This window comes from Hippopotamus amphibius, chromosome 3 (assembly GCF_030028045.1).
Source record: "Hippopotamus amphibius kiboko isolate mHipAmp2 chromosome 3, mHipAmp2.hap2, whole genome shotgun sequence".
NCBI lineage: Eukaryota > Metazoa > Chordata > Mammalia > Artiodactyla > Hippopotamidae > Hippopotamus > Hippopotamus amphibius.
The window spans coordinates 76790742-76811011 of record NC_080188.1 but is presented as its reverse complement, the minus strand read 5'-3'; the positions used below and the strand labels follow the sequence as shown (position 1 = coordinate 76811011).

Below are 20270 nucleotides of genomic sequence, written 5' to 3'. Positions count from 1 at the left end.
CATTTGAGTCACTGAAATTGAGTACATATTATAACACAAGGACAGATACTTGCTGTGTTCTCGGTAACTCCTGGAAGCAGCAGGGCAGAGAGGAAGGGAGGGGCGTGTGGGAGTGATCAGGAGACTCTGGTCAAGAAACCTGGTTCTAGATCTGGAGACCTGGGCCTGGTCCTGCTGCCATTGGGCAAGTTCCCTGACTTCTCTGAGCGTCAGTTTCCTGCCTTTTCTGAAAATCAGATGGGTGAAAGTAGAAGTTTTTCAAACTGTGTTCCCGTGCGCCATGGCGCTGCCTTCAACACTGCTCCCTGCGCAAGCCTCGTAGTTCTCTGTGATTAGAAACTGGGTTTGGTTCAGAATTAAGAAACTCTGGCATTTTTGTTCTTCATTCACCTGCTTGCAGCGGAAAGCTACAAGGACACTCAGATGGTGAAGATTAAAGAGGAACCCATGGAGGTGGACATCCAGGACCCGCAGGCCTCAGCATCACCCAGCCACACTGTTGGCTATAGCACTTTAATCGGGCGAGAGAAAACCGAACCCTTACAGAAGCTGCCAGAAGGCAGAGTGCCCCCTGAGAGAAACCTCTTCAGTCAGGACATCTCTGTGAAGATGGCTTCCGAGCTTCTGTTTCAACTGTCAGGTACGTTTCCTTGCAGGAAAAAAAAAAAAATGTCAATAATTGGGACTAATTGGAGGGAAAGCCACTCTAACGAAGTAAAAACACCTGCATTATAGGATTTTTTAGACAGAAATTCATTTTGTTACTTTAACATGTATACTGCCACTCCAGCGAAAAACAGTTCATCAGATGTTGCCAAGTAGAACTCCTGCCAAACTTTCTTTAATAAATAGTTAAGAATCATTTGAAATCAGAACCCTATTCAGTTCCGTGCAAATGATCCCTGTTGCCTGGACTAAATGTCTCACCTCTAATTTTGTTTACGCAGTTGATCTGATTAACAGCCTTTTTTTCTTTTTTCTAATGTGCAAAAGATAAACTTCAATTTACTCCAACAGTGACTGAATTACCGTGAATTCAAAATGAGTGTGTTCAGAATTAATGAGATTTTACTGTATCTTGCCAAAAAAAAATAAAATCAAGGAAGGGGAAAAGCAAAAGATGAAACTTTGAGGACTTCTTTCCTACTATAACCTAATAGAACATTTTCTGTAAACCAACTTTTTCTACTTCAAATACTTAGAATTCAAAGTTTAGGAATTCATTACCAGCTCAGCTGTCTTGATAGAATAGGTGAGGCTCCTAGAACCTAAGTTGTTCCCGTTTATTACCTCATTCAAGCTGCGTAGTCTTGGTCCTTATGAAATTTAATATGTTGTTATTGTTTGAATGTGATCGAGATGGACGAAAGATAAGATTCAGATTTATATAGAAATCCGATACTTTGTCCTTGATCAAGCCTTGGCCTACATACTGAAATTCAGGCATCAGTACAGTTTGTTACTAATACTTGATAAACTCTGTTTTGTTATGGCTCACGGATTTAAAACACCCATTCAGTGCCTCATTATTTAAGTATTGACTTTTCTCCCCTAAGAAAAATACCAGGAGAGAGGAAGGAAGCTGGAATCTGCAGGCCATCACGATGGCTTACCTTCTTATTGGCCTCGTGGCACCACCCCATAGCTGTGAAGGTATCAGTCCGTGCTGAAAATGGCAGCCTCCAGGTTCTCAAACAAAGACTGTGTTTGCACAGAGCTCGGAGAGCTGGAAATAGTTGTCAGCAAACTGAATAGGTCACATAGATCTTTGCAAGTTCCAAAAAAGCTCCAAACATGAAAAATGCTTTTCTTTAAAAAAAAAACAAACAGGTTGAAAACATCTCTAAAAACAATATGACTTTGAAAATGATTTAGCAGTTCAAACTTGCGAAAGCGAGGCCAGCGTGGCTCTTTTCAAAAAGTCTCTGTGTCTCTAGCAGTATTATCACAGTCTACTATCAACTAAAAACTTTGTGTGTGAGTTCTCACCCTGGCGCTGTCACTGACTGCCTGGGTGACCTCAAGCAAGTCATTTAGCTCCGATTTCCTGCTCTCTGAAAGAACACTGCCTGTGAATCCAAATTCACTCTCATTGTCACTGTTGAGCGGATAGAAAGGAATCATCCACGCAGACATGCGCACAGCAGCTTCATAGCAGTGTTAAAAAGCACAGGGCAGATAGCGTACATTTTTATTTAAATGTTCCCCCCAAATCTGTAAGATTAGGAGTTTTTCACTTGCCCTGCCCTTGAAACCTGAAACCCTTGTAGAGGCGGCCAGGTTTCCTCTGGGGACTTAAAAGAAGCCATTGAGAGCTGTGACAGTCAGGGCAGAATCCTCACATTTGAACTGGATGAGGAAGACCAGGGGTCAACTTTTGTGTTCCTGAAAGCTAATTAAATAATTTCTGACAGCTGATAGATTCAGACCTCAAGACAGAGTAAGGGAGAGTTTACCTCCTTGGTCTAATGATATTTTTTGTCCCCGTGACATTTATCAGAATAAGCTTTCGATGACTCTCGCACCCAGAGGTCTTACGGCTGTTTTTATGTCCCATCTCTCTCACAAAGGGGCCTGACAATACGGAATGCTTAAAGGTTGTCATCAAAGTCAGAAGCGGAACAGTTGCACCAAATGCAGTTTTCGTGCTGAATCAGAGAAAAGCAGACATTTTCAGCTGAGGAAAAATATAATAGAAATAACTATGTTTGTGCACATCTCTGTGTGTGTGTGTGTGTGTGTGTGTGTGTGTGTGTGTGTACATATACTTACTTGAGGCCTGATGAAAATCGGACACCTGTACTTTGTTGGTAACTCTTTCCCTTTGATTGGTTTTTAATAAACTATCTTGCTGGATGCTATCAACATGCTTTTGTTGCCTGTCTTTACCCATAAGACAGGAAGGGTTTGAATGTTTAAGAAAGAAACCAAAAGAAAACCACAAGAGAGAAAGAGGAACGTGGAGGATGTTTCTGCTTCAGCCTTAAACACACAAATTGGTCAGAACAACCTAAGAGGTGTTTGTTTCATCCTTTCTCTTTACAGAGAAGGTGAGCAAAGAGCACACTCACACGAAAGAAAACACCATCCGGACGACCACCAGGTAGGCCACTGTGGGGTCCCCTCGGAACACTCCCGCTGGGGGCCACGAGGCCCACATCACAGTCTGAACAGCATTCCTCAAACCGCTCTCTCCCACTGGGTTCAGAAGTCTCCCCCTTTATCATCATTTTGTGTTTGAACTTTGGTTGGTGGAAACAACACGAAAAGCAAAGGACATCAAGGGGGAGGCCATTCAGAGCTGTTAAACATCTAAATGCGTCACTTTGCTGGAGAGTTTTCCTTATGCTATTATCTTTTATCCCTTACAGTGATTTTGTGAAGTAGATAATGTTATCCTCTTGGCACAAGTTTCCTGACTTAAGGGTTGAAGTGGGTGGCAGGGCTGTGATTGGGAGCTGGGTCTGTATCTCAGGAAAGCTTCACTCGGTTGGTAGACCAAGGTTCAGCTGTGTTCCTGAGTAGCTTTGCAGCTGTGGGCTGATGATTTGTCACCAGGGATGTCCCAACTTTTTAACTCACCGTGTTGTTAGGAGGGCAAAAGTGTAAAAAGCAGAAGAAAGACAGTGCCTTCAAAAATTGCAGGAAAACCAACATCACTAACAACTGTAGGTAAGGAAGCTTTCCGTTTGCCAAAGGCGGTTTAAGAGGAGGTCGGCCAGGGTGGGCTGCCCGTCAGTCTGCCTTCGGAAAGGAAGAGAACCAGACTGTGCTGCTGCCCATCCAGCGCTCCTGACCACCCAGACCTGAACTGTCGCAGACAAGGGCCCACAAGCGCAGACCCCACCACTGTGGAAAAGGAGCTCCGGGGAGAGGCAGTCTCCTCCTTGGAAGGCTTTAAGTCAAGGGACTTTGCTTTTTGAGCAAACTTAGATTCTTCCGTATGGGTGCCATTGATTGCTTTTGTGGTTTTCATTCTTGCGACAGAAGATCAACAGTGTTTTTCCTGTGGATGTGATATGAGTCGACCTCAGAGCATCTCTGGACACACGAACAGTGTTCTTTCAAACCTTAACCCGAGTTGCTCTGTGAATCGGAATTTGGGACTATCAGATATTCAACAGTAATTAAAACAGAGTCAGCTTGCTTCATACCCGGTTTATATAGTGTTAGGGACAGAACCTGCTTCTAACCCAAGCGTGGTGTTAGGCTTGCCTCCGTGTGTAAGTACCCAGATGAGAAATGAGTGCTGTGATCTGGTCTGTGCATTGTGTTGGGAAATGGGTCTAGGGGATGGAGAGAAGATTTTTGTCTGTTCAGTTGGATGCCCGTATAGGAGATGTGAACTGCTATAGCTTCTAGTCTGCCTTCTCCATGTAAGCCTATTTTTTTAGTATCTATGCTTATGTTCGTGAGTTTAAACACATGAAATGGGCCAGATTGGTAGACACTGAAAGACGGCAGATTAAAAATAATAGGTGTCAATTTTAATTTGCTTTCTTAGGCTTTCTGAAGTGTCACGGCTCAGGTTCCCTAGAAGCAGAGCCCGAGACGGGGATCCTTGTGTGGGCGTGTCATCGAGAGCGGGCTCTCACAGGAACCGCAGGGACGCAATGGGGTGGGAGAGGGAAGGGGAGGGGAGCTGAGCAAGGATCCTAGTTCGTGTTCCCTCCCGCAGAGAATTCTGCAGCGTGAATTGCACCACAGAGTAAATCCTGCCTCGAGGAAAGGGGGCCAGCTTTTGGTACCCCCTTATTATCCACTAACTTCAGCAGGGGACGTGTAGCCCCCCAGATGAGCGGGCTCCAACAGTGAGGGCCGTTCTCACTGTGAGCAGCCGACACTCCCAGCAACGTGCAGTGAGCGCACCAGGGCAGTAAAGGGGATCTGGGCAGGACCCCGGCATCATCTCTTAGGGAAGTTTTCTGCCCGCTCTTTAAGGTTACTGATAATATTTACATAACAGAAAGGTATGCTCTGAGGCCGTATTATCTTATACTTTTCAGGTGTTCTCTGGGAAGAGGCAAGAGGGTGTTTGAACGAGCCCCAAACAAGTGAAATATATTACCTTACCTCAATTGCCTTGGCAGGAGCTGGAGCATAATTATAGGATAGAAGAGAATTTTTTTTCTTTTTTAGCCATTTGGCAAAAAACGAAGCAATCCTGAAATTCTCTTGTTGCTGGGAGATTATGAGTAAGAAGAAATCCAAATCAAATCTTTTGCCCAAAGCAAAGGAGGAGGTGCTCCCTAGGAGCCCCTCCCCCACATGCTGCAGTGTTCAGAAATCAGCGTTACAGGTTTCTTGGTTTATTGTTCTACAAAATCCTTGGTGTGTTTTTGTTTTTCCTTTGAGTAGGCAACTTGCCCAATTAAGCCTCTCCTCAAAGAAATCTCTTTTTTTTACCTTCTCACCTCATCACTTCAGGTGGAATAGAATCGAGCTGCCTTGTGCCAAGAAATCCTCTTTAACCTGAATTAACCAATAGCAGAAATAAGAAAAAAATGCCAACTCTCATCTTTTTTGATTCCCGTTTTAGAAGGAACTCTTACTTTTGTAAGAGGTTTGTGCAAGGTCAGCTAATGGGGGTTATGTTTTAAGGTATGATCTGTGATACTTTCCAAAAAGATTTACATCAAGCCTCCAACTTTCCACACCTCTGGATTTTTTAAGTACTTAGCGCGATGTTTGGTTAGTTACCAGACATCCCATGTTTGATTTCTTAAAAGAAGCTGACTGTCCAGAACAGTGGCTCATGATGGGAATCAAAGTTTGGAATTGTCCATGTTTGAGTCACTGGGCACATTTAAGATAAGTTGACTTTGTGAAGGGCTGCCCCGGATGCTGGCCTCAGCATAGTACTGAGATCAGGTACTTCCACATGCCCAAGGATGCCTGAGCCCCTCCACTCAGTGAGATCTTCTCCCAGAGTCTGGAGATGCAGGGGAAACCAGGGGTGAAAAGAGATGTGCACTACTGAAGAAAGAAACTAATTCTCTCTGATTCTCTCTCTGTCCTTTATCAACCCACAACTTCCCCCACTCTTGTTTATCATTATTAATCTTGACTCTCATTCCAACCAGAAGAATGAAGAAAAAGTGTAGCAACCCAGGGTGAAACACTCTGTCACTTGCAATTCCAATGTGTTCTTACCAGTGAGGCATGCAGGTGCTGGTTTCCTTGCCCAGGCACCGAGGCAACAGGAGCCTGTGGAAGTGTGCACAGGTAATTCCCCATCCAATAAGGGCAGGTGACGGCACCTCTCTCCTCGTCCAGTCCTTCCTCATCACTGCTGTCCATTGGCGATTTGTTTGTTAATAACTCAATTATAAGATGGAGAGACGTGGAATGAGAAAATGAGGTTGGACAGCGGTCTTTGTTAGCCATTTTTTAAAAGAGGTTTTAGGCAAAGCTAAGAGTTGAAGCTAATAACTAGCAAGTTTCTGGATCGTTGGCTCTCGACCTCATTTTTTAAAAACTCTTACAATGGAAAATTTCAAACATATACAATAGCAGAGAATATACCAATGACCGAGTTTAAACAATTATCAGTTCGTGACCTATGTTGTTTCATCTATTCCTTCCTTTTGTTCTTCTTCCCCCTAGATTATTTTGAGGCAAATCCTAGACATCATTTAAAGAACTGGTTTGAGAATGTCTTTTTTTTTATTATCCTAAGAACTTAGACTCAGCTGCTTAAATTAGGATCATCTTCCCAAAAATAAAGAAGAAAACAATCCACCAGGGCTCCCCATGTGGCCAGGCAGAGAAATCAGTCTACTTAGCAGCTGAGATGATTGGATCATGTGGTCCTGCTCACCAATGCCTTGACCTTGCCCTTTCTTCCACCCTTGTCTGTGCCTTCCTAGGAGCACCTCCATTGAATCAGTCCTTTGGTTGGAGCTTCACTGTAAATGCTGAAACTGCAGTTCTTCTGCCTGTTTAACCTTAGAGTCTAGAAAATTCAATCTAAGTGTAAAGAAGTCTGTGTGTCCCCTTTGAGGCAGCGTGTGGCATCCTTAATGCCATTCTACCTGTCAAATGAGATGGGGAGAAGGTCTGCCCAGGCCCATGAGCACAGGAGGACCGAATGCTTAAGAGACTAATACAGTCTTGATTTTTCGATTTCCTTTCCCAGCACAACCCTAGGTTCTGCCAGGAGCAGATAACCAGCTAATACGATCATTCGTAGATGAAAATATATGAGGCATGATATCATAACCCGATTCCAAAGTTTAATGGAATAAAAAGAAGATCTACATCTTCTGACATGGACCATCACCCAGCCAGATGCTAGATAAGATCGAAATAGGAAAATGGAACCCTAGAGTAAGAATCAGATAGCTCCTGGCAGGTGACTTGGACATGCTCGATGTTGTGTAACACCATGAACTTCAAACTATGGCTGCCAAAAACCCTCTCTTGGTTATTTGTTCTCTCTCTTCCCCATTAATAATTCAGCATCCATGGAGATATAAGATTGCAGGCCTATAAGAAAAACTTCTCACACCTGGCTCGTCCTACGCCAAGAGCAAGGAACTATTTACCTGAATTGTTTTCTTCTCCATTACTAGACAAAAAACAGAAGTGGGAAAATCAGAAAGGTAGAGTCCTATCATGCTGTGCCGACCAACATTTAATTTGCCCAATTTTCAGAATTTGAAATCCGGGCTCTTTTTCTACGATTTAGATAATGGCACTGACAGTGTTTACTAAAAGACATGTGTACTTGGAAGTGTCCAATATAGACACTTCCTTAAATATTTGGATGCCTGTCCTTAAATATTTATGAGTCAGTAATAGAAATTGCACAAATTTGTAAGAGCGTGATGTGCTGCTTCAATTTGTGCAATTTCTCCTTTTCATTTTGTAGAAGGCATAAGAGGACAATGCTCCATTACCTTAAAAAGTAAAAGATTACACATAAAGAACACTGGATTAGACAGAAGCAATTAAGAAAATAAACAGGAAACGGAGCAAATGAAATTGGTGATTTTGGGGTAGCTCTCCCTATAGTCTCTTTACCCTTTATATTTTCTAACTTTAAAATTGAAGACAGAGAATTTTGTTTCTAAAAAATAGAAATTGCTATTAATTTCATGGAATCCCTCCAGTTGGGACATTCAGTGCTTTTTTGGTGACGTCAAGGCTGTTGGTGCGGCATTGCAAATTTTTAAAAACACCCTTCCTCAAGACTCTGCCATCTACTGTAATACTGTCATAATAAATATGTAAATCTTTGTTGTCTGTGATGTTAAGCACCTGCTCCCCGCCAATAAGGTACCTTTGTGCAGTGCACAGCCTGCACCACTGTATGTAGCTTCCCTGACACAAATGTCGACTGAAGAGTTTTTCATTGGCAGTCTATACTTCTTAACTTATCTTTGAGGTTTCATTTTTTCAAAGGAGTTAAAACTCATCCTTAAACAATGGATCATTTTTTTTTTAATACATATAGCCTCAGACTACTTTGTGCATTGCTGCCATTTGAGGTTTTTTCCTTCTTATTGCAACAAACCTTCCTCAGTATTTTTCTCTATTTCTATACGCCATTGTCCTATAGGTATCACACTCCACCGTTTTTCCTCCCATCTGTGACCTCTACTTTGAACAGTTATAGTTGAGACAGTATGCTTCCAGAACTGTTTAATATTGTGTCACTATGAAGAGTTTAAATCTTCTTTTCAAGGATCTGAAGAGGGCTGTGCCTTTCTTTTCTTCATTTCCATCGGCAAGATCTCCCACCTTTATTTCTAGTGACTTGCAACAGTGTTCTATCTGCTTGTGCAGCTCAGAACAGTGAGGAATGAAGTGTAAATGTGTAAGCCTCTGTAAGTAGACATCTTTCTTTGATGTATCATGCACAGATGACATGTGACATGTGGCTCAGGTGCCGGCTTCAATCCTGTTCTTCTAATCTGGAATTGTCTCTCAAGGGTGTCTCTGTGGTTGTTACTAGAAATATCTCCAGTATTCCACAGTTGACCTCCATTTGGAGGGGTGGGGGAAGCCCTGGTGGATGACGTAGCAGGCCAGGGCCCATCCACATTTCACTGGCATTACCTTCAACTTCCATGGGACAAAGGGTCCTGCATCGCTCCAGAGAAACTGAGTTTATCTGTGTTCTGCTCACCTCGGCAGAAGCCCATTGTCTTTGTTTACGTATAAAGTCAGATTTCTGCGGGAGATCCAGGTCCCTCCATCAGCTGACATTTCACGGGTCCGGACGTGCAGGTTCACTTCCGTGGCTGGGCCTGGCTCTGGCTCCCCGGGGTCTGGCCTCCCGGCCGCAGCCGCCCTCCACAAGGCCTGGCATTGTGTTCCTTGTCCTGAGAAGTTTCCTGGCTCTGCGATGGATGAATGCCTGAGCTGCAGCAACAGAAATTGTTCCTTGAAAACTTGGTGTTAGGTTGTACGGATTGGCCCATCTCTAGGACAGTCCTAAATAGAAAGCATTTGTACTTTTCAGAGAAGAAAATTTAAAAACATTGCCAAAATATATTCTTCCTAAAATGCTCTACTTTTCTTCTACAATATTTTAAACAGCCTTTTTCTTCTGTGGCTTTCAGCTTCAGCAATTGAAGTTGACTGATGTTAATGGGATCAGAATTTAGATACAGTTGCCCGCATCTGTGTCTTTTACGACTGCCTTCAATTATATCATCCTTCAGAATACTCTTCAAAAGACTGAGTCTCTTTAAAATAAAGAATCCTGAACTGTAAATCTTAATCATGTTTTAAGTTTAAAAAACAACTTTTGTTTCCACAGAATACAGGAGAACATAAAGAGGGAAAAGTAACCACTTATAAGCAGTCCTGCTGCCCAGAGGCAGCCACTGCTGAGTTGGTGGTGTGTATCCTGGCTGAATTTTTATCTGTTTATAGATATGTATGTTCCTATCAAAACTGGATCCTACTGTATATACAGTTTTATAGTCGTCTCTCTTACCTAGTAATATATTAAGAACTTCTTTCCATATCGGTAAACATAACCCAGTATTATCCTTTTAGTATTTGCATGTGTCTTAATTTATTTAATATGTCTCCTATTACTGGCTATCAAGGGTTTGGTTTGGTTTGGTTTTCACAGGTTGTTGCTAATATAAACAATGCTGGGATAAATTGACTTGAGAAAGCATTCACAGTTTTCAGGCCTTTGCTATGAATTGTCCAATTGACTTTCAAAAAGGTTGAATTTATAATTTTACCAGAAGCTAATGAGAGAGAGAATATTTTAAAGGTCTCTGTGCTTTATCATTAAAAAAAAATTTTTTTTTACCAATTGGGAGGTTAAAAATTATATCTTATCGTTAAACCCTTTTCATTTATTGATTCCTGGTGATATCAAGCATTTTGTTCATGAAGAGACATTTTTATTTGTTCTTTTGTATTTTTTTTTTATTGTCACTTATTCTGTCTGGTGGTTTGGGTTGAACTTTTTCTTTGATTGTTGATTTTTTTCTTATGAAAAATATTAAAACAAAGTGAAAGGAATAATGCAATAAACCACCATATCTCCATCACCCAGAATGAACAAACATTTGCTACACTTACTTCACCAATCTTTTTTTCCTTATATTTTAGATCACATCCCAGACATGACATTCACTCCCACATTCTTTGACATATAGATATCTCTAAAAACTAAGGACATTTTCTGCAGATATCTTACATTGTACACCTTACAAATTAACAACACATTTGATTGGTTTTTATTTTTATTTTTTATTTATTTATTTTTTTAAAAGATTTTTATTTTATTATTTATTTATTTTATTTTTGGCTGCATTGGGTCTTCATTGCTGTGCATGGGCTTTCTCTAGTTGTAGCAGGCAGGGGCCACTCTTATTTGCAGTGCTCCAGTTTCTCGTTGTGGTGGCTTCTCTTGTTGTGGAGCACGTGCTTTTAGGTGTGTGGGCTTCGGTAGTTGCGGCACATGGGCTCAGTGGTTGTGGCTCGCAAGCTCTAGAGTGCAGGCTCTAGAGCGCAGGCTCAGTAGCTGTAGTGCAGAGGCTTAGTTGCTCCGTGACATGTGGGATCTTCCCAGGGATCGAATCTGTGTCCCCTGCATTGGCATGCGGATTCTTAACCAGTGTGCCACCAGGGAAGCCCCATTGACTGGTTTTTGCTAAACAGGTTCTATTTGAGCAGCATCCACCAAGTGTATAGCCATGTCAGTGAGGAGGAGAAGAAAGCACATCCTGGCTTTCTTTTCATCTCCAACAATTAAAGAAAATCTGATGGCGATACGGGTAGCCGAATGATGGAGTGACCTTGGTTCTGCATCTGCCCACAAGCCCCGTTTAGAAACCCACTGAATCTGCAATGCCAAGTCTCAATTTGTAGATAAATGCCCCAGCAGAAGCTTGCCAGTGCATAGCGATTCATTCAAGTTTTACTCACTACAGTCCTTCTTTCTTTGAAAATGTGTGCCCCCAACATAATGGATGAGCGAGTTTCCAGGCCTAGCCCACTGGGGTCATACGAGGCCTGCTCTGTTGTGTCCCTTTTAAGCTTGAATAGGGAACTTGCTGTTTCAGATGGTCAGGGTTGTCCCCAGGTCAGAGACTCGCAGTTGTTTTTAATCTCGAGCACTCTGCTCCACCCCCCACGTCCCCTGACCTGCCACCCAGGGTTCTTTTATTAAAATAGGCAAATAGGGACTTCCCTGGTGGCGTAGTGGTTGGGAATCTGCCTGCCAATGCAGGGGACATGGGTTCAAGCCCTGGTCTAGGAGGATCCCACATGCCTCAGAGCAACTAAGCCCATGCGCCACAACTGCTGAGCCACATGCTGAAACTACTGAAGCCTGTGGGCCTAGAGTCCGTGCTCCACAACGAGAAGTCTGCTCACTGCAATGAAGAGTAGACCCTGCTCTCCTCAAATAGAGAATGCCCACACACAGCAATGAACACCCAATACAGTCACTAAATAAATAAATAAATGTTTTTAAAAAATAAAATAAAATAGGCAAATAAGTAAAATCACTCAAGAGTAGGGGTCCTCGGGAGGGACACGAGCACTATTAAAGTGGTGTTTTCTTTCATTAGAGATTACCTTTTTAACTGACTACCAGAAAGTAAACAGGGAAACTGGCACCAACTTTTATATCTAAAATGTTGATATCTGGGACCATTTCAGAAGAAGCAGCCACCCAGTCACATCCAAAATGAAATGAGGGCCCAAGTGGGCAGTTAGGATGACCACATGCTGTCTGAAGTGACATATAGAGATTGCTATACTGGCGCAAAAGGACCTTACCAGGGTTGTAAAGAGTGCTCAAAATCCTTTTACAAAAATCGGAAAACTAAGCATTTAATATATTTCAAATACAATCATTTATAAATATGCTGCAGAATATATGAATATGTAAATATATGCAAAAGAAATATTAAGTATCCATTATTCTATTATAAATTATTAGCAAATACACAAAGGCGTTAATATTTGAGGAAAAAATTAAGCACAACCTAAAGAAAATTGCATTAATCGTGAAAATTCAGTTGCAAATGAAATAATGTTATTTGATCTTTTTTTAGAATGGAATATCTAAAAATAAAGTGTGGCAATGTTTTTGTTGTTGAGTTGTGAGCATAGTTTCATGCAAGCTAGCCCAGCTTCTCAGTTTCTTCTGACCTTCAGGTACTCGAGGAAATGTCAAGAAGATAGTTATAACTAATCCAAGTATTTCCCCTGTTCCTTATCTTCGAATAATTCCACTTTTCTTATTTGATGTGTTTGAAAAGCTTAAAAAAATCCAATAACCCTTTGTGCTCTGTGGCAAGGACTACAACCAGTTGTTAGCAAAGTCTGGATTTTGTTCAAAGAAAATGTTTCCGGTGTGTTCTCATTTCCTTTGGTTTCATGATCTATACGTGGAGATGCCACATGGAAGTGACCTGTATGCATTTCAATCTGCATCATTCGTTTTCCACGTAGTCCGAAAGTCTTGGAACTAGAGTGAGATTTATTCCTGGAAGAATTTAGTCCGTCGCCTGTCTCTGTTTGAGGCTTTTGGAGGATTTTTTTCTCAACTCGTGCCTCCTACTCATTTCAAATTGCTAATGCAGCGTGTCATTGCTGGGGCATGTCTCAAGGTCTAAGTGAATCAGAGGTCAGAGTTTTTAAAATACCAGTACAATGGTTGTAGATAAATATATGGAATTTCAGTTCTTAAAGAAAAATAACCTGATGCATCAGTACAGAAAACTAGTATTTCTGTGTCCTGACTGGAGAGCTGAGGCTAAGTAGAGACCGAGGCAGCTCTGTTACCAGGACGGACAGACGTCCAGCTGGTGCGGTGGCCCAGGGGCTGGGGTCTGCTGGAGGCAAGTCCTGGCTGTGGAGAGAAAACATTGGCTCCCGCAGAACTTTTCCACCCCAGAAGGGGGCTTCTGGCTCTCCTTTAGCAATATGTGGCTTCTCCGATATATCTAAGTCAGATCATTTGCAAAATTTCCATAAAATATAGAAAATGAAAAGTAACCGATATTCTTTTGGACGTATTTTACCCAGCTCTTGGAAAAAAATCCGGAAGCCCTGTTATGTTGTATGATACATAGCTGACTAGATAAATTAAATACTTTTACTTGAAAAAACACCATCTTTTTTATTGATTAAAGAAAATTTTGTCTACCTGCAGATTGAAGTCAGAATATCACTTCAGGATGATTTGCCTGAAACACTTACATTTAATAGAATTTCATTCTACCCTGAAACACATAGATCCTTGTAGATTCTGAGGACAAATTCATTACAGAGCAAAGTCTTTTTTTCTTGTTTAATCTTTCTTTTCTATTTGCCATCCTCAAGTTCAGTCCTAAAAGTTAATATTAGTATCTTTTAGGAGGAAAAAAAAATGATTTCTTCTCTATTGTTCCATTTAAATAATAGTGCCATTGCTAGACATAAAGGGTTTTTTTCTTAACTTTCTCTTCCATACTGTATCCACCTTCTTCTTTTCCTTTTTCGTTTTGTTCTGCCTTGCTATTGCCATCAAAATGAGAATTCCCGTACCATGTTGGTTTCAGTGGTGGCACCCGGGGTAGGTTGGTTTGTAAGTAGATGGGCCTTCTGTTTTGCACGAAGCCGAGCTTCCTGTTGACACTCAGATGTTAAAGGTGGAAATACTTGTGCCACAATCGGCACTTAGCAGAATGTATCACTATTTAGAGCCATAATCTTTTATGGACTCTTTTATTATTTATTGTAAATCTTTTCTTTTTGCAACCCCAAGCTGTTGACCCCACAGCCCATGCCATGTAATGCCTGGAATTGTCCAGTCACGGTGACCCCAGTGCCCTTTCATGTTTTAACCCTTGGATTTTCTGCAGGAGAAAAACCAAAATACTCATGCATTGACCGTTTCATTTTTATCCAGAAAAGAAACTTGAGTAGAGAAACATGTTGTCCTTTCTAAGTTACAAAAGGCAGGAAAAGTAATGGGGGAGTTGAGCAGTTCTACGTCTACACCAACAGCTTCAGGATGCTGTGTCTGACTACTTATCCAGTTTTTATGTGAGTTAGCCGAGTCTTCGGGTAGCCTGTCATTGTGCAGGGCCAAAGGGGAGGTGTTGTGGTAGGTAGTGACTTTGTTAAATGAGAATAAGTGACAATCCCTTCCCCCATTAGCTGTCAGTCATCCTGCTCCTCTTACCAACTTTTTACCAAAAATATGAACCAGAAATACATCATTTTCTGGATGGATTTCGCCTTTTCTCTTTCTGATGTAGGGGCTTTTTCACAGTAAAGTGACTAAATCAAGTCAGGGAGCAAGAACCATGTGGCATTCATAAGCTGGCTTCTTTCTTTCTTGAAGAGTGGGTAACCATCTAAGCAGTTGAAGGACAGTACATACATGCTTCAGACTTGAGTACGTCGTAAAGTCCGAAGTTCATTGACTCTTTTCCTCCCTGAAAAGTGCAGACCCGGTTCGTCCCGTATCAGGCACCTCCAGGGCCTCTCCTCTCCGCCCACCACCCTCTCCCACCACCCACAGTCCCTGTGGCCTAAACAAGGGACTGGTTTGTTCACCACAGAGCTGGGCATCCTCCGAGAGCAGATGGACTTCTGCACTTTACAGGCCCTGAGAGGCACAGGAAAAGAAAAGGGGCTTAAGGATGACCATCTCCACGTTCTGAGAATGACATGGCTCGGGGCTAAGTGACAAGCACAGCGTCTTCTGTCCTCAGAACACGGGCCGAGAGTTAAAGATGACCAACGTTTCTGGAGACCTGATCCTTCTAAGCAAGCCCGTGCTATACAGGGCACACTCCCAGTTTGGTTTTCCCTCCTTCTCCTCTGCCTGAAACACAAGATGCCAATCTAGGTGGCCGAAAGATGAATACACAGATGTCTGTGTAGCCATAGTGCCCCCGTGAGCTTCATATCTGGGCTGAGATAGAAGTTTCCGAACACCTGATGACCTTGTTACGCTTCCCTCTTCATTGGGGCTTAATGACAGCGATGAGCTTGCCCTGAGAAGCAGTGGGTCCAGGCAGTGGAGAACGTTTAGGATTGCAACCTGGCCAGGCTTGGGTTGCAGAAGTTTTAGAAAATGGGGGCATATCTTAACTTCTAGAGAGAAGCAGAGGCTAAAATCATTTTTCACATGTTCTTTTTCTCAACTGAAGAAGCCTTTCTTTGGTGACCTGGGGTCCTGCGTTCTGAAACAGTGGCTCCCACACTCCCTGCCTCTTTCCTCTGTCTCTTCCTTTTATTCTGTCCCTTCCGAGGAGGATCCGTGATTCTGTATCGTCTGTGCGTTCCCTAAATGTTAAGAGACCAAGCAAAAGGCCGGGTAGCTTAGCTTAATGGGTAAGGGTACAGAATGTGATGCCAACATGCCTGGGTTCAAATCCTGTCTCAGCCCCCAGGCATGAGCAACTACGTAACTTCTCTGTAGCTGAGTCTCTTCATCTGTAAGACATGGATTGTGATAATAATCATTGACACCCTGTAGAGGGTCCTTGTGGGCATTCAGTGAAGTTAGTGTACACGAAGTACTTCAGAGCAGTGCCAGATACTTAAACAATATATGTGTGGGTTGCCATTGTTTATTGAACATGTATTACGTGCTAAGAACTTTAATATGAAATATCTAACTCTTTACAGTTTCCCTTATAAAGATGGTATTTTAAAAGCTCTTTTCCAACGATGAAACAGGCTAGAGAGGTTGTTGACTTGACAAAGATCACCTAACCATTAAGGAGCCAGTATGGAATTCAGACTCAGATCCTTCTGATTCCACACTCAGTGTTAAACCACTGCCTTCTCACCTTCCGCATGAAGGGATGCACATGCAGAGCATTGCAGCGGGATGTCTGGTCTGAGACTGATTCTCTGCTAACCTAGTATCTTCTGTTTACAGATAAGACCTTACACCAGGTTTAAGCGTCCTTGACTTGTCAAAGTTTCTCCATCGATTCTTTGCCCCTAACATCGCTGGTCCTTTTGTGCATTTTTAGTATCCAGCCTGACTGCCTTCTAATTCTCCTCTCCCTCAGGAGACATCTTTCCTATACAGGATAAAGCTGGCTTCTGGGGTAGAAAATTATGCGGACTGTTGTTTCCCTCTGCAATTGTCTCAATTTCTTCTGAGCAGCTGGGTGGTAATAGGGCTTCACACCCCACTTGGGTGGAAATCTGTTGAAAAGAACACATGAAGATGCAGAGCTCGTAAAATCTAGGATGCTCTTCACAGCACGTAGTGTGGTGGCCTCTGCCTGGCTCACCTGGAAACCTTAGGGTTGATTGGAAATGTACCTGTGGTCTTTACCTGCCCGGTTTCTTAAACTATTTTTCAATCTGCCTGTGGCACTGCCACGTTGCCGTGTTGGCCACCAGAGTCACCATGTCCCATATGGACTGCTGCTCTGGCCACCTGCCTTGGGTTCTCCAACCTGCTGGGCAGAGCTTCCTGAAACTGAAATCTTGTTGTGTCCCCCCTTACTTAACACACTTCCGGGCTCTCCAGTACTGTTAGGACAAAGCCGTGATCGCTACACGTGGTGTGCCTGCCCTGCCCGGCTGCTCCAGCCTCATCCCCCTCGCAGACGGGCTGTGTCCTCTCGCTGCGCAGGGGACACTTCCCTCCGCCCCTGGGAGCCCTGACAACCCTGTTCTCCATTCAGGTCTCAGCTCAGCTCTGGCTTCTGCAGGAAGGCCGTTCCTGGCCAGGCCCGCACTGTGACCCCACGCCCCTCTCTTCCACCACGTTAGTCTAGTCGTGGTACCCACACAGGGCTTTGAGCCCCCTGACATTTGCAACCTTAGCCAGTTTTGCTGATATTATAGTCCCAGTGCCTGGCACTCCCGGGCACTCACTAAGTGGTTATTGCAAAACTGAGGGAAGGAGGGCAGTGCACACCTTTCTCTGTGGCAAGAAGGGTGATATTGCTAGATACACTGAGGGGGGCCCTCCAGGGGCTCTTGGTGTCCCCAGAGGAAGTCTCCACATTTCAGACCAAACAGTTCCATGAGCTTCCTTAACTCTCAGATTCCAGGGTTATTTCAGGGTAATGGAAAGCCCCTTGCCTGACCTTTGCCCTGTGCCCTTGGGTCAACCAGCAGTGGTTCCCATGTGGACTGTCCACTCAAACACGAGGATGTCATTGTCACCTTGTGTAGATGCTTCAGAGCTGAGGAGGTGGGAATTGAGAACGCATGCTCTGGGTCTGACCAACAATCCTCCAAGGCTCTACCTCCTTAGAAATTCTTTGATTCTAAACAGTTTTCTTTGTGGAAGAGTTAGAAATTAACCTAATCACCCCAGTGGCCAATGGACCCTTCAATATCAGAGCGACCTTTTCTTCATGTATTTTATACAAGGATACTGTATACTTTTTGTGGACTCACGAGAAAAGACTGATTAAATTTATGCTCCCATTTGGGCCAGAAAGAGATACAGATAAAATAACAGCTTACTTACTATTTGCCAGACACTGTGAAAAGCACATCCCATGGACTAGCTTGCTTAGTCCTCATAGGGTAGGTATAGATGCTGTAATCCCATTTTATAGACAAAAAAACGAAGGCTCAGAAAAGTTAAGTGATTTTTGCAAGATCACACAGCCGTGAGCGGTAGAGCTGGAATTTGGACCTAGAACTGCCCACTCGCCAGTGCACGCTCTTAGCCTCCACGCTGCCTTGCCTTCTCCTGTCATGGGTTTTATATCACTTGCAGGTTTTGAGATGTTTGGGGGAAAAAAAACATATCTCCCCTACTCCCCATCACTGATTAGCCTATAGCCAGTTCAATTTTTAAGCCTATTTAAATTGTTTTATGTTTAAGATATAACTATAAGGCATGCCACACAAAGTTGCATCAAATCTAGCCTAACAGTCATGTGAAACTATACAGTTAATCGGGTGTTTTACTTTTAAAAAATGGATCTGTCTTGCATTTTTATCTTAATGTTTCCTTTTTAATATTTAATAACAGTAACCCAAAAGCAGCATCCGTCATGGGAGCCCTAGGCTTGTGTGCCCCAAGATCTGTTCCTTCCCCTCATCTGTGCTTTTGCAGGAGCCCAGCCGGACCCCTGCAGGCTATAGGTCTCTGACTTCTGGGAAAGTTCAGCCAATCAGTGTTTGATGGGGTGGGGGCAGGGCTTCAGGAAGAGAGGGGGTATTTCCCTCCCCGCCTCTCTGCCTCCTGCAGCAGCTGGAGGTTCCAGCTCCATGCTGGGCAGGCTCACCTTGCCTCCAACTTCCAGGTGACCTAGCCCCCTGGGCTCCATTTACCTCTTCTTTTTGTGTCTCCAGCCTCAGCGTGCTGGCGGCTTCCTGCTCCTCCTGTCTCTGGGCTGCACTGCTGTCCCCCATGAACCTTCCACCACCTGTGCACCTAGTTCCTTCAGTGAAATGTTCTTCGTTGTAAATAAATAGGGCTTTCCTTCCTCCATGTTGGACTCTTGTGTATTCCAGTATTCTCACATGTGAGCGCAGTACTGTTTACTTTAGATGCATGGAAGATGAATGCTACGATTGGGCTAAAATCCTCTGATTAAAAGCAGCCAAATTGTTTGTGTTCACGGTGACTGTGGTATTAGGGGAAAACCCTGCCTGGGCGTCTGGTGTCTGGTTCTCGCTGAGTCACTAGGGGAACTTACAATCACTCAAGTCAGAGCCTCAGTTTCTTGAAAAATGAAAGTGCTCCCCGGGGTCCTTTCTGGCAGCCGCATTAGCTGGCTTTAACTCCTTCCAAACCAAGACAGTTGTAGGATGCAGGCTCAGTTTGTGTGGGGACCAGCGTGTTGTCTCCATCCGTGCAGTGGACCCTGACTGCAGCCATCTGCCCTTCCGAGGCGTGCCATTGGTCCCTGAAAGATCAGGTGACAGAATGTGGGCGAGCCAGGGCAAATCTGCCACCACTCTGGAAAGAACCTCAAAAACAGACTTTTCTGATCTGACTCAGGTAGTTGGTCCTCATTCGGGCGCAACGCACTCACAGAACATACAGTGCAAAAATAACATGTATTGTTCAGCTGTCGGGACTGTGAGGTTAACAGTGTTTCAAAGATGACGTTCTGTAGGTTCACCTTAAGTGTAAAACCGATAGGCGGAAGGTGCAGGTGGCACTTGTCTGATGTAATGTATTTTTTCTTTCTCCATTTTAAGCACAATCTTATATTCTCTAAACACTATTTAAAAAATACTTTATCCCTCATTTGCGTGTGTGTGTATACGTATATATTTGGGGCCAGATGCTCTGGGTATCTTAAATAACTTTGATTTACTAAACTTCCCTCCTCCTTCCCCACCCCCAGCCCTTTCTTTTCAGAAGATACGTTTAGACAATCACCATTCACCTGCAATTCAAAAGACCTGCTGCCCGGTGAATCTGTGCTTCATGGAAGAATATCAGCTCCAGGTATGGAAACATTGTCAATTTTGCTTCTACTATTGGTTGCTTAAAAATTACATTTCTGAAATGCATGGATTTTCAGATATGTTCAGGTTATAGGTAGAAGTTATTCATCTGAAGCTAGATTTTTGAAAAGAGGGAGAAACTCAATTTAAATAGCCACAAAAGTTTGTTAAAATCAAATGCAGACAGTAATAAAGCTCTTCTTTGCTGCAGGAGCTTATTGTTCTTTACTGGCTGATGTTTCATTTGTAGAGTGAATTTCTTTGAAATAGTGAAGTATAACGTGGAAATAATTTGCTTTCCATGTTGTCAGTATTTTAGGCAGGCAGCCAGGAAGATAGAGGAGGGTGGTGCAAGACCTCTAATCGCCGACAGGGAAGGTCGTGACCCTGGAGGGGGT

General features: G+C 43.2%; 1 protein-coding gene across 2 annotated transcripts in view; it reads left to right on the top strand.

The window, feature by feature from the left end:
- ZNF827 (zinc finger protein 827) overlaps positions 1 to 20270 on the top strand; it is a 169590-nt gene that overhangs the window by 88500 nt on the left and 60820 nt on the right. For both annotated transcript variants that reach the window (XM_057729027.1, XM_057729026.1), the window contains exons 6-8: positions 401 to 640; positions 3046 to 3103; positions 19770 to 19873. In XM_057729027.1, coding sequence (XP_057585010.1) covers positions 401 to 640; positions 3046 to 3103; positions 19770 to 19873 — 402 coding nt within the window. The remainder of the gene's footprint in view (positions 1 to 400; positions 641 to 3045; positions 3104 to 19769; positions 19874 to 20270) is intronic.